This window comes from Budorcas taxicolor, chromosome 4, assembly GCF_023091745.1.
Source record: "Budorcas taxicolor isolate Tak-1 chromosome 4, Takin1.1, whole genome shotgun sequence".
Taxonomy (NCBI): Eukaryota; Metazoa; Chordata; class Mammalia; order Artiodactyla; family Bovidae; genus Budorcas; species Budorcas taxicolor.
In genome coordinates, this window is record NC_068913.1 from 118,401,746 (window position 1) to 118,416,611 (window position 14,866).

A 14,866-nucleotide genomic window follows, 5' to 3' on the forward strand; every position below is an offset into this window, starting at 1 on the left:
TTGGAGCTATCACTTGGAAAATGTAAGGAGGAGATCTCCAGAAACCAAAGCGCTGATCACTGGGTGCGGCATGGGAACTGGTGTTCATTATCTGCCGTGATTTTGTGCATCTCTTTTTAAGCATAGATGAGGATGTGCCTGAACCTGGAGCTATTGGGGGGCAAAGAACTCATCATCATTCATAACATCTGGCACAGGAGAGAGCTCAGAGGGAGAAGGCGGATCACAGACACACAGTAACTGGTGAAAGAAGAGTGTGCGTTCACTGGGGTTTGTCAGTTACAAGGGACAGAACTCACACTTAAAATGGAACCAACAAAAGAGAGACTCTTACCTGCGAAGGATGGGCAGACACAGGTTTGGCACCAGGCACAGCTGCACCCAAGAGCCAGAGTAGATCCTCAGAGCATGCACGCGTCCCCTCTCCCTCCCTTTCCTGCGTTCCCTTTGCCTTCGCTTCTCTTTAGCTCCACTTCCCTCTGGGTGTTTGTGTCACTCTCTCTCACCGTGAAAAGACATATTCTATGGGACCAGGTAGATCAGGAATCCCTGGGCCTTCCAGCACCAGAACCCACTAACTTCATAACTCTGTCAGGGAGACGCTGAGGGATGACCTGGACCAAGCCCACACCCAGCGTCACCGAGGCCAGGTGGGGGGGGAGGGAGGGCTCGCAGGGCACACAGGCACGCACCACATGTCCCAGCTGGTGTCCAGGGCAGAAGGTGGTGCTCACGGGCAGGCCAGAGCCGCAGATCATGGGGGAGGGACGGCTTCAACCTGGGCCGGCGGAGCATGGAGATCTCCGCCAAGTGCTCAGCCAGAGCATCCTGGAGTAAGACAGAAGCAAGTATCCCCTCCAGTTAAAAATAAATTTTAAAAAGTGCTGGAAGGAGAGGTGAGAAGTGAAAGTCTCTCATTCGTGTCCAACTCTTTGCGACCCCCTGGACTATATAGTCCATGGAATTATCCAGGCCAGAATACTGGAGTGGGTAGCCTTTCCCTTCTCCAAGGGGATCTACCCAACCCTGGGATCGAACCCAGGTCTCCCGCATTGCAGGTGGATTCTTTACCAGCTGAGCCACAAGGGAAGCCCAAGAATACTGGAGTGGGTGGCTTATCCTTTCTCCAGGGGATCTTCCCAACCCAGGAAGTAGAGGGGTTACCACCAAAAGAATTCCCTCAGAAAAGTTAATATATATAAAGCACTTTGAACAGTGCATAGAATGACATATCAAATGCCGCTCCCCAAATTCATCAAATATAAATGAATACCTACTGTAAAATCAACACTTTTTCACTTACCTCCAAGAAAGCATAATATGCTACAATTTTAACGTTGACACACCATCAATTTTAATACGTTTGAATTTTGGTAAGATTTAAATGTGAATAATTTGTGCATATTAAATTTGAAAAAGTTAAGTGGGCATCTTTATATATGTCCCCACCACAGGGGACTGACAAATACTGCTCTTCCTCTATACAAAGAGGCAAATACTCTCCCAAGTCTGGTGACCGGGAAACCCTCCTTTTGTTGAAAGGATGAGCTGTGGCTGCGGGGCAGCCACACTCATGACGGTGACCTCAGCGCCGCTGAGGGGCGCACAGCTCGGCCCAGGAGGTGGTGCCCCCAGGGAGGGTGGGGGCCCCTCCAGGAGCTGCCAGCAGCCCCGAAGCCCCTGAGAGAGGCCCCCTTGTGGCTTTGAAGGTCCTTCCCGCCCAAATCCTCTAAAGAAAGGTGACTTGCTCCGTGGTAGACGCTGACCCCAGACAGCAAGTGATTCCAGGGGACCTTTCCCGGGGATCGAGAGTTCCTGCCCCCGTGAGCCAGGCACGGCCATGGATAGCACCAGCTCTCCAGCAGGGGCTGAGCTGCGGGCCACAGGCAGCAGTGGGTGGGAGGCCTGCAGAGGCGGATCCCATGATGGGCTTGGCACCTTCGGGGTTGATGAGCCGCTGCCCACCCTCCATGTCCTTGTTCGGAAGCCCTGCACGACCCTGTGCCCAGGCGCCCTGTCCCTGGTGCAGGAAGTGCCTTCGCACACTTCCTCCCAGCACTCCCTAGCCTGGCATTTCGGGAGGCCGACCAGGCCATCCACAGGCAGCCCCACGACTCAGAAGCCTGCGGGGAGGAGAGGGGGCTAGGCAGGTGCCCCTGCCCTTGCTCCTGAGCCTTGTCCCCGTGGTCGCTGTGAATTTGCTCAGCTCCCATGTCCCAGGGGACTGAGCACAGCCATCAGCTGCACCGGAGCATAATTTCATTTTGAGGCTTTTCCCTCAGCTTTGGGAAAACAGCACCTCTGAGCTCTGCAGGTTAGAGGGCAAGTTCAGCAGTGGGAGAGATCCTGAGAGCTCTTCCCGGGGCCCGACTCTGAGAAGCACGCTTTTCCTCCCCGTTTGCACTGAGGGGAGGGTCTCTATGGTGATGTTTCAGGTGCTTCTCCTAGATTGTGGTTGACATTTGAAAGGATGAGCAAGGTGAGTACTTTCTAGTGAGAAGGATGGTTTTAGATAGTGTGCAAGGCTTTCTCTCTCTTGGCATTGAACTCTGCTCTTTGGCGTTAAATCCGTGTTGTTTTGCTTCGGCGAGATGTGACGCGCTGTGTTGCACTGATTTCTGGAGGAAAGGCTGGGAGGGGCAGTGCCGACGTGAGAAGCTGAAAGGACTCCGTTATTTGATTGGTATCCTGGCAGCAAGGACTGGATGGGCTGACGATAGTTATTATGCTAACAGAGCATTTCCTCTGAATGTGCTTTAAACCCTCAAGTTTTTCTGCAGCATTTCTGCAGCACAATTGTCTCCCATTTTATCCTCCCGATAGCACCACAAGGCTGACGCGGCAGGTGTGATTATCTGTATTTCACAAGTGAGAAAGTCTGAAGGCAGGACAATTGTGTGAATTTTGCCAGGTCCCACCGCCACCTGGGCAGGAACCAACCTGAGAGCCAGGTGTGCTGAATCTGGGGCGATGGGTGGAATGGGAACGTGAGCCGTTCACACAGCATAGTTGTGGCCCCAGCACCAGTGAGACGAGGGCTTGGAGAGCCAGCGCCCAGCGCCCTGCCCAGCTCTTTGGAGGTGCTCACACGCACGTCTGTGGGGTTGATGGTGATGCTCCTGTATTGGACAGGAGCCACTAACAGTCTGGAAAACCCTCACTGATTCAACAGCATTGCCGCCGCCACCCCCGCCATCAGTGCATTTCCAGACTCAGACACCAACTAGAGGAACAGACGGTCACTTCCGCGCCCAGCCGAGCAGTAGAATGGCCAAAGCAGGGGCTCAGAGAGCAAACAGAGTAAGGAAAGAATTGCTCAGTTCCCGAAATGAGCTTGGTGATCGGAGAGCGATTCTCAGCACCTTGGCGTGTTGGCCCAGGAGACAGCACACGTCTTCATACATATACCTCTATTGTTCCCCTTTAGATCAGAGGCTACAGCTTCCCACTGGCGTCAGGTTCTGTAGACACCGTTTGAGAAGGCTATACGTTCTGTCCAGCATCTTTCTCACATTATCTACCCAAGAAAAGTCCCTCTTGACGTGGTTTTCTGACTGTGGGTGCAGCCAACCTCTCCCCCCACCAGGAAAGCACAGGGCCTCCCAAGCAACTTTGGGTGTCACTGTTCAGTCTGAAAATCTGATAAACAATTCACATTGTTAGCAGATTTCCTTTTGTTCTTGGTATGAACGCTTCTGTGTGGTCAGTACTTCATGCGGTGCTCTGGTCCACCTGTTCGTCTCCTCCACCCATTTTTTTTTTTAGTTGCACAAGGAGCATGAGGCATGGTTTCTACTCATGGGAATTTATCCTTGGGAAATGGCAGAGGTCCCGCCAAGGCCTGAGACGAAAGCATTTTCATTGTGATAAAAACCAGAATAGATGTCAAACAGCAGGGACATAATGAAATAAGCTACGGTGTATCTCCTAAAAGGCATGTCTCAGAGCGTGCTTAATGACATGGAAAAGCACTTCTGATACAGATTCTCAAACATTGTGCAAAACCATATGTTATATAACTTGAGCTTTATTAAAACTAAATTTTATACCCCACCCACCAACCCTCTCGCGTTCTCTCTCTAGAAGGAAATAAAATACCAGTCTATTTTATCAAAAATAGTCATACACCATGTATCTGTGTGATATGCCGTGTGTCTGTGTGATATACCGTGTTAATACACCATGTGTCTGTGTGATACGCTGTGTGTCTGTGTGATATGCTGTGCGTCTGTGTGATAGTGTGATACGCCATGTGTCTGTGTGATACGCCGTGTGTCTGTGTGATATGCTGTGTGTCTGTGTGATAGTGTGATACACTGTGTATCTGTGTGATACACTGTGTGTCTGTGTGATACGCCGTGTGTCTGTGTGATACGCCGTGTGTCTGTGTGATACGCCGTGTGTCTGTGTGATATGCCATGTGTTTGTGTGATACGCTGTGTGTCTGTGTGATAGTGTGATATACCATGTGTCTGTGTGATACGCCGTGTGTCTGTGTGATACGCTGTGTGTCTGTGTGATAGTGTGATATACCATGTGTCTGTGTGATATGCCGTGTCTGTGTGATACGCCGTGTGTCTATGTGATAGTGTGATATACCATGTGTCTGTGTGATATGCCGTGTGTCTATGTGATAGTGTGATATACCATGTGTCTGGGTGATATGCCATGTGTCTGTGTGATATGCCGTGTATCTGTGTGGTGTGCAGGGTTGTGAGTTTTGACTTTTCCCGTATACACTGTGGTAATGCTGACTGTGCACAGTCAGAGGTTGGCGGCATTTGTTGTTCCGGTTTCCACCTCATGGTCGGCCAAACTGATGTGTGATTTCCCACCAGCCGGTTTGCTTTTCAAAAAAATAATCCCAGCAGTATTGTACCCACCCTCTTGTGGGTGTTGGCGAACATCCTTCTTGTCACTGTTGCGTAACAACTGCGCTCCAGTGGAGACCCAGGAGTCCCGCCACCAGTGGTGTCTCCTGACCTGAACCAGGCAACATGGGCTGTTCCAGGAGCCTGATGGCTGCTCAGAAACACCCACAGGGACTCTTGTATCTGCCAAGGAGACAGGTCAACTCACACGCCTGGCACCAGGCTGGCACCAGTTTGGCTCTGCAGGGTGTGGACAGGGGCCGTTTGTCAACAGCTGCTCCTGGGTGTAGCCCCGCACGGGACTCCTCGCAGCCCTTTTTGGCTCCATGTGAGTGTTCTTCCTGGTTCTTCCTGGCCACTTCCCCCAGGAATCCTCTCCTAATCCCTCCAGGCAGAATAAAACTTTGTCACGATGAGAGCCACAGCAGCGAGACTAGGGGTGTGTTATGAGCCCTGCCATGCTGGGCACTGTCCTCAGTGCCCTGCAGCTGTCAGCTCACTCAGCCTCACGCCCACCCTAAGGCTGGGCTCTGCGTTTGTCTCATTACTGTTCAGTTGCTTCGGTCGTGCCTGACTCTTGCAGCCCCTGACAGTAGCCCGCCAGGCTCCTCCGTGCATGGAATTTCCCAGGCAAGAAGACTGGAGTGGGTTCCCATGTCCTCTTCCAGGGCATCGTCCCGACCCAGGGAGTGAACCCGTGTCTCCTGCATTGGCAGGTGGATTCCTTACCACTGAGCCACCCAGGAAGCCCATGCCTTTATCTCCAGTGACAGATAAAGGGACCTCTGGGAGTCCAGCCCTGGCCCAGTCCCACAGCAGGGCTGTGGTGCTCCCGGAGCACAGGGTGCAGACACCCTTGCGGGGCCTGGAGACAACTGAAGCTCTGTAGAACCCAGACTCCCGTTGTAAACATGAACATTTTCAAAGCAAAACGTGTTGTTCCCTGCAACTTGTTCCCTTTTGTTTTCCTTCCATTAAAAATGCAGCCAGCATGAAAATGGATTTAATATCTATCATAGCAAATTTTACTTATTCAGAATATTAATTGGCTATGGTCTGACTTGATTCAAAACTGGATTGTTAGGCTTAGAACTCATAAAAAGAAGTTAAAATTTCATAATACATCTTTACCCTTCGGCAAACTCGTAAGAACAGCTGCAGAAATTAAACGAGGATGTGTACTTGTGTCTGGAAGTTTTCCAGCTCATTTCTGGTTGAAGTGAATGTTTAAGAGGCAGGAGGCCTGAGCAGGAAGCTGATACTTGACAAGTTTTCAGCTCCATCCTTCCGTGAGAACCGTCTGTGGGAACTGCCCTTTCGGCATAATTCTGTTTAAAATGTCAATATTTGCGCTGTTTCCTATGCTTGCAAAACACCCTCTCACTGGCCTTGTCAATGACACTGATAATATATTTTTTAGAATTATTAAAAAAAAAAAAAAAGATTGAGTCCTGTTCTTGGTCCACGTAGCTCCACGTCTATAGATGCTGGAGATTTGCTTCCCCCGGGGGTGGAAGGCAGAGCATTTAGACACAGAAAACACATACAGAACTGACCAGGGCCTTGTGAACAGGCTCATTCATACTTTAAGAGCTCCGGGAGACACTGGATTTTTTTCCTGGGCCGCTGTTTCATAGATCTGGCTACACATGACCAACCTAGATAGCATATTGAAAAGCAGAGACATTACTTTGCCAACGAAGGTCCGTCTAGTCAAGGCTATGGTTTATCCAGTAGTCATGGATGGATGTGAGAGTTGGACTGTGAAGAAAGCTGAGCGCCAAAGAATTGATGCTTTTGAACTGTGGTAAGACTCTTGAGAGTCCCTTGGACTCCAAGGAGATACAACCAGTCCATCCTAAAGGAGATCAGTCCTGGGTGTTCATTGGAAGGACAGATTCTGAAACTGAAACTCCAATACTTTGGCCACCTCATGTGAAGAGTTGATTCACTGGAAAAGACCCTGATGTTAGGAGGGACTGGGGGCAGGAGGAGAAGGGGACGACAGGATGAGATGGCTGGATGGCATCACCGACTCGATGAATGTGAGTCTGAGTGAACTCCGGAAGTTGGTGATGGACAGGGAGGCCTGGCGTGCTGCAGTCCATGGGTCGCAGAGTCAGACACGACTGAGCAACTGAACTGAACTGAACTGGAATCACCTGGAGTGTTTCTTTAAAATGCTGATGCCAGGGTCCCACCCCTAGATTCTGATCCTTGGGCTGGGCTCCTGGACCTGGCAGTAGGGTTTTCAGGGCTTCTCAGATCATTCTGATACGCAGCCGAGTTTGAGAGCTGCTGACCTAGCCCGCCCTCCTCCCCAGCCCCAGAGAATTTGGAGTTGACCCAAGCTCAGAGCCGTAACATCCCCCAGGGCACCCCAGTGCTGCACACGGGTCACCCAGCCAGCAGCCGGAGGCCCTCTCTGCCTCCTCCACGACTGCACTGGCCACACTCAGGGCGTCCTCCTCCCATCCCTGCCGGTCCGCCTCCATCCTCACTCCCACAGTGACAGGCTGACACCTGCCCATCCTCCCTGCATCCATCCTCACGGCCCAGGGCTCACCTGCAGAAGACTCACCCCAACCCTGGCGCTCCCTCGTCAAGCCTCAGCCAAGGCTTCCCGCTGCCCCTGGGGTCCTGTGCCTGCCAGGATTCTGGTCACTGGGAGCGTGTGCCCAGTTCCCTCAGCACCCCCAGCCCTGCCTCTGGTTTCTCGCAATCTGTTTGCCCCGTGTCATCTCATTTCTCTGCCCCTTTTCCTCGTCCTGCTCCCTGTCCAGATCGCAACCTAAAACCCACTTTCTTGGAGCACTGGCCCTTGCTCCCACCCAGGTGAAACTTGAGGACATCCTGCTCTGTGAGCTGAGCCACACACAGAAGCACCGACACTGCGCTTTTCTGTTCTACGAGGTCCCTGGAGTCGCCAGGTGCCTAAGAGGCGGAACGCAGAGCAGTGGGCGCTGCGGGCAGGGAGTGCTGCTAGTGTTTTATGGGGGCGGCGCTTTCATTCTGCAGGATGACAGGAGGCCAGGAGATGGCGGTGGTGACGGACGCAGGACAGTGTGAGTGCATTTAATGCCACCAGACTGTACACTGAAACGCAGCCACAGCGGCAGGTTTCATGTCAAGCATGTTTTACCACAATTAGAAAATGCATACTTTTCAGTCACTTTCTCAGGCCTGTCCTTCGTCCTGAGTTAGTGGTACCGTCACATGTCCCCACGTCTCCACTTGTCCCTGTCAGAGCATTCTCCTGTTAAAGTTTGTCTTCTTTACCAGACTGTAAGTAGGATAAAGTGCACGATACATCCCACAACACATCAACGTGCCGTCTCAGGACTGGCACAGAGCAGGATAAAGTGCACGATACATCCCACAACACATCAACGTGCCATCTCAGGACTGGCACAGAGCAGGTGCCCTCTAAGTGGTGGTGGTGTCCAGTCACTCAGTCGTGCCCGACTCTTTGCAGCCCCGTGGACTGCAGCACATCCAGGCTTCCCTGTCCTTCACTATCTCCCAGAGTTAGTGGGAGATATGAATGTAATGCTCATATTCACGCCCATTGAGTCCATGATGCTAGCTGACTGTCTCATCCTCTGCTGCCCACTTCTCCCACTAAGTGTTAGTCGCTCAGTCATGCCCGACTCTTTGCGACCCCATGGACTGCAGCCCACCAGGCTCCTCCATCCATGGGATTCTCCAGGCAAGAGTCCTGGAGTGAGTTGCCATTTCCTTCTCCAGGGGATCTTCCCAACCCAGGGACTGAACCCAGGCCTCCTGCACTGCAGGCAGATTCTTTACCGATTGAGCCACCAGGGAAGTCCATTGAGTAGTTTTTAGTAAATGTTGAGTGAATAAGTCTCAGGTTTCCAGTTTCCCAGCACCCCCATTCATAACTGCTAGGGAAAATACAATTGCTAACACAGTCAATGCAACTTGATGTTAACACCCCCAAGGGTATCCAACCGATTGTCCACTTGTGGTAAATGACAGCATTGGGTGAACTGTGTGTAGTTTGAGGCTCTGACCGACCCTCAGTGTAGATGCTATAGGAGGCAGGTGAGCCCCAAGGGATCTTGAGACTCTTGTTCTGTCCAATAAATGCACCAGGAAAATGCCGACCAAATGGCTGGTTTGGGATTTTAAGAACACCCTGTTTGTAACTGCTTCCTTGATTAATGCTGTGATTTTTTTCTCTTTCCAATTAGATATTTATCTTTGAAAACAATATCTACTACTGCGCGCACGTCGGGAAGCAGGCCATCCGCGTGGTCTCCACTGGGAAGGAAGGCGTGATTTACAACGGCCTCAGCGACTGGCTGTACGAAGGTACGCGGGGCGCGGGGGCGCAGTTCCTGTGGTCGAGGCTGCCGCTGCTTCATGGTGGTTCGTGGTGGTGATGTGGACTCTGTCAATTAAGCTCCTGTTTCTGGAGCTTCAGCTAAATTCCAGAGGGCCTGTGGAGTCCCGGGGAGCAGCAGGCGGCCAGCTGGAGCCTGCAGTGTCGGTCTCTCACCTGGTGGCCAGGTGTGCTGGGCACCCACCAGCCTGTGCCGTGCTGGGGGTGACTCCAGAACAGGCAGGGTCCAGACTCCAAGGTCCCCTGCTCCCTTTCCGAGAGGCGGAGCACCTGGTTCTGCCCGGGGAAGACGTCAGAGGGTAAACCCCCCGGGTCAGGGTGACGTGCTGGCCTGCGTGCATCCATCCACCTCGCTGGACGTTTCCTGCAACTGGGTGCCAGCGGACTCCGGTGGTGGGCGTTACTGAATCTCTGAAATCCGAGTGAGAGGCTCTCTTCTGAAGCATTTGTCATCCGTCTCCGTGCTGATGAGAACTTTGCTGTGACACTAACGGTCGTGTATTGATTGCTGCTAGCTGCCAGGCATCACGCTAAGTGCTTTGGTGCCTGTTAGCACCTCATGTCACCTGCCGTAGTCCAGGCTGCTGTGAAACCAATAGGCCACAGTCTGAGCGGCTTGAGCACCTTCTGTCTATTTCACACGGTCCGAGATCAGGGCTCTGTCAGTGCTGATGTCTGGTGAAGGCTCTTTCCCTGGCTTGCAGACGGCCACCTTCTCTCTGTGTCCTCACAGGATGGGGGTGCGGGGGGAGAAGGAAGGAGGGAGCAAGTCCTGGCCCCTTCATCCTGCTGGTGGAGCACTTGTCCCATCATGGAGGCTCCAAAGGCCCCACCTCCAGACACCATCACTGCAGGGATTCGGTTCCACGTGAATTTTTTGAGGTCACGGACACCCCATCCATGGTGCCCTCAAGAGCACATTCTGAGATGAGCGTGTCACAGACGTTTCACCGCGGAGGCAGTGGTGAGGGTAGGTCATCTGCCTGAGTTGGCATGAGGTCAGGGGAGATGCTCTGGGGGCACGTCACTGTTCAGCTGCAGGGCTGCCCCTCCTGGAAATGCAGGTATGGACGGGCGCCAGGCTGATGGACAGCTGGTACCCGTCTCGACCTTCCCGCCTGAGAACCCATGATCACAGCAGGAGTCCACCGTGCTGGGCTGGACTGGGGGCTCTGGGATGCCTGGGTGTGACCAAGCCCGGAAGATCTCATCTTTTGTTGGTGCAGTGAGTCCCTTAATCTGGGCTCTGCGTTGCAGCGGCTTTTATATCCTGAAGAATAGAGCAGAGACATATATGCTCAGTCCCACTTCCCACTGGAATCGCACTGAAGAAGGTTCTGTGACTGGGTTTCCATTTTTTTAATTGAGATGGAGGTCTTTGACAGTTAAGTGCACAGTTCCAAGGCCGCGGTTCGATGGGCTTACTAACATGCACTGTGCAACCCCATCAAGACGTAGAACGTGGGATTTCCCTGGCGGTCCAGTGGTTAAGGGTGCACTCTGCCCTGCCGGGGGTGCAGGTTCAGTCCCTGGTTGGAGAACTGAGATCCCGCATGCCACATGGCACAGCCAAAAAAATAAAAATAAACAGTAAGAATAATAAAATAATTTCTGAAAGGAAATCCTTTAAAAGACACAGAACACTCCCTCATCTCAGAAGTTCCTCCCTACCAAGCCCCTTCCCAGAAGCCACCATGGTCCTGATTCTGTGCAGCTGGCTTCCTGGCTGAACGCTGGAATGCTCATCACGACCGTCCCCCTTCCTGTGGTCTCCCCGGAAGCCCCGTGTTTATTCCATCGCGGTCACCACTGCTCAGAGCGGCCATGAGTCTGGTTCTGAGCTGCACTCCAGGCCCCAGGAGAATCGACCTTGAGGTTTCACTGGGCGCACCCGAGGATGTCACTGGACGAAACAGACAGTGTCCACCACGCTTCAGCTGTCCTGCGACAGAAAGCCCTATAGGTGGTGAAGGGATCAGGGCAATAAGCCCATGGCCCCCAGAGAGGGGAGGGGGCACTGGGGTCCCAGTAGGAAGAGCCTCGACCCACTCTAGGAATAATCTTCTTTAAAACTCCATCACCAGGAAATCGAGAATATCTTTTTTAGTATCTTCAAAAAAAAAAAAAACCTCATTGCCTTGCAATTCAAGGTAAGCTTCTGCTTGAGCAAACTGGTTGAAAAGAAATGTTTCTTTAGGGCATTTACAGGGAGTTGTGTGGGTGTGATAACAGGGCCCTCATATTCTAAATCAATCATGGTTGATGTACAGCTTAGTCTGCTGAATGCTGTCCCCTGGAAGGTTATATACACTGATGCTTAGACTCCTGGAGCCTGCAAGGAATCTCAGCTCCTTTTTAATAATGGGAAGGTAAACTCTGAAGGCTGCCTTTTTCTCATCTGTGATTTAACTGCTTCACCTCCAAATGCTCCTTTTAAAAAATGGTAGGGGGCAAGATTAGAGGAAAAAATACCCTGAAAGCATTTGCAGGGTGCCTGACTCACTCGGAGATGTTAGTTCTGAGAAGCAGAGCTTACGTAAACCCTGAGCCACTCCACGGCCCTTAGGCTTGTTGGCAGTCAGATGCCACACTGATCTGTTTTGTTTCCCAGAAAGGATCTTTTGAACATGTTGAATGTTTCAGAATATCAAGGGCTGAGAAAGAGGAGGAGGAGATGCAGGGGCTGCCAGGAGCCCCCATCCCTCAAACCGAGGTTTACACGCACTCCATGGGAACCCCCCTAACACACTGAAGCAGCCCCCATGCTGGGAAACATTCCCTCAAGGCCGTCTGTGACAGCGGACCGCGAGCCTCTCTGACTCTGCAGATTCCCGCCCTCACGGCGGCCACGTACTTATCTTGATGAGCGAAGTGCATATTTTATTCTTCTGGGCAAATGTCATGCGGTTACATAGCATTTTGGTTTTAATATGAGGTTAAAGGTGACTTAAAAGTGTCCCAGAATTCCTTCAAGGTTTACCAAGGTCAAGTTGGGCTTCCCTGGTGGTTTAGATGGTAAAGAATCTGCCTGCAATGGGGGAGACCTGGGTTTGATCTGTGGGTCAGGAAGATCCCCTGGAGAAGGGAATGGCAACCCCCTCCAGTATTCTTGCCTGGAGAAGTCCATGGACAGAGGAGCCTGGCAGCCTACAGTCCACGAGTTTGCAAAGAGTTGGACATGACTGAACAACTAACACTTCCACTTCAAAGTTGGTTACCCAAAAACTAACGGTGTATTCAGTTTAGAGAACTCAGGAAGGGAGATTCTGTTCAGAATTTGTACTTTCATGCAAGTCTTAGTGATTCTGCAAAGTTCCTAATATGTAAGCTTATGAGCAAAGGGCTGGATTGTCCACATTTTTATGAAAGGTTCGTGGTTTCCAGTATTACAGAGATGCTTGTGTTTTCCAGCCGATACTGTTTATATTATTTCCATTTTGATCGTTGCCATCATAGACACAGGTGTGGGGGCTTCCCAGGTGGCGCAGTGGTAAAGAAGCTGGCTGCCGGTGCAGACGACGTAAGAGACGTGGGTTTGATCCAAGTCGGGAGGATCCCCTGGAGGAGGAAATGGCAACCCACTCAGTATTCTTGCCTGGAGAATCCCAGAGACAGAGGAGGCTGGAGGGCTCCGGTCCACGGGGTCGCAAAGGTCAGACATGACTGAGCGACTGACACTGCTGCCACCATAGTGGTACAGCACAGATGTTTTGGCCAATAATTTTTCAATAATGAAACTTTAAGTCATTACCTGTTTTGCTGTCTTATGAGACAGCCGTACCTCTGTTGCCGAGGCAGTCAGACGCGTGCGCGTGCGCGTGTGTGTGTGTGTGCCGTTTAGTCACTCGGTCATATCTCTTTGCCATCCCGTGGACTATAGCCCACCAGGCTTCTGTGTCCATGGGATTTACCAGATGAGAATACGGAATGGCTTGCCATGCCCTCCTCCAGTGGATCTTCCCAACCCAGGGGTCGAACCCATGCCCCCTGCATCTCCTGCATTGGCAGGTGGATTCTCCAGGAGACAGGGATTTGACTGGGGAAATGGATCACGCGGGAAGAAATATTGTCATGACCAAACTGTGGAGCTCCCTGGGGTGGTTTTGAAAATGTGTACTTTCCACGGGAAATATGTTCCCATAAAGAATTCTTCCTGAATCATCCTGGTCACCCCAATCTTTCCAGATTCCCTAAAATAAAATTCTAAGTCATAGGTCCCATGGAATGTGCCTTTGTCTTGGACTAAACTTGTGGTTTATTCTATGCTTGGTGAGCGGTGTGCGTGTGTGCTGACCTGTATACCTAAGCTCCCATGTCCCCTGCCCGAGCTCTGTACTTGTCATCAGTGGATCAAGCCTGTGGGGCCCACTGTGGCCACAGGTTCCAGCGGACAGCCCTCGCCCGGAACTGTCAGATGCAGGTAGAGGACATGCACACCAGGTTTTTATCAGCAAGAAAGTATTTCTGATGCCTCTCGCACTGTTATTAAGCCACACACCGCCCCCCCCCCCCAGTTTTGATCCTGATATTTTGCAAAGCTCATGGAGCCACTCTGAATGTACATTCTTGATTGATTCTTCCAATGCTAACATCTTTGAAGTACCTGGATCCGGTCATTAGCAGACTGCATCCCGGGAGTAGACTCGCCCATGGAGCCTCGTTCTGGCTGGACTGATAGTTTTAGAGACAGTTGCACGGCCTGGAGTCCAGTGGACTGAGAGTCATGTTCACTTCTGCATGCTCTTATTCGGACCATGGACTTGAGGCTCTTTGGATGTGGTTGTTGGTTACTTCTCCAATTTACCTGATGGGAAATCTTGGTCAGACCAGGAAATCTCCCAGAAAATTTCCTGCAGCTTGTGGTGGGCTTTACAAAGCCCTCCCACGTGCGAGCGGCAGAGCTGGGGGGGAAGGGCAGGGTCTTTGCAGCCACCGTGCCTGCCTTTGAATCATAGCTTCACCACGTAAAAGCACCATGAACCGGAATGAGATTTGAACTCTTTGGGTCTGTTTTCTTGTCTGCAAGACAAGCGTGAAGACCATCTAGGTTCCCTCAGGTCGTCATGGAAATTAAATGGACTGATGTGTTTACAATTCTTAGAACAGCGCCTGGGACTAGTGAACTGCAGCTGTTGCTGTTGAAGCTACTGTTATTCTTTATCTTGGGATTTTAAAAAACCAGTGGCTTCTCTGCTGGCTCAGATGGTAAAGAATCTGCCTGCAATGCAGGAGACTCAGGTTTGATCTCTGGGTCGGGAAGATCCCCTGGAGAAGGCAACTCACTCCAATATTCTGGCCTGGAGAATCCCATGGACAGAGGAGCCTGGTGGGCTACAGTCCATGGGGTCGCAGAGACTCGGACATGGCTGAGTGACTGACACTTTCACTTTTCCAAAACTAGTCACATAGCAGGTACACACCTCTCTCATCTGGCATCGTCAGCACCAGAAGCGTGAATGCGTGGTCCATTCTCCTCCAGCATCAGTGTTGAGAACCACTGAGCTGTTCACTCATGAGTTATTGTCTCCATATGTCTATGTAGGAAGCACAGGCTTCCTGCTCCCCCTGGAGAGGATGTCTGTGCAGATACAAGCGTCACTCTGGAACCTTCTCTCTGCATCGGCGTCCC

The 14,866-nt window shown here is 51.6% G+C and overlaps 1 protein-coding gene across 1 annotated transcript in view; it reads left to right on the plus strand.

The window, feature by feature from the left end:
• Positions 1-14,866, plus strand: part of DPP6 (dipeptidyl peptidase like 6) — a 795,167-nt gene that overhangs the window by 663,456 nt on the left and 116,845 nt on the right. The window contains exon 8 of the mRNA XM_052638993.1: positions 9,086-9,206. Coding sequence (XP_052494953.1) covers positions 9,086-9,206 — 121 coding nt within the window. The remainder of the gene's footprint in view (positions 1-9,085; positions 9,207-14,866) is intronic.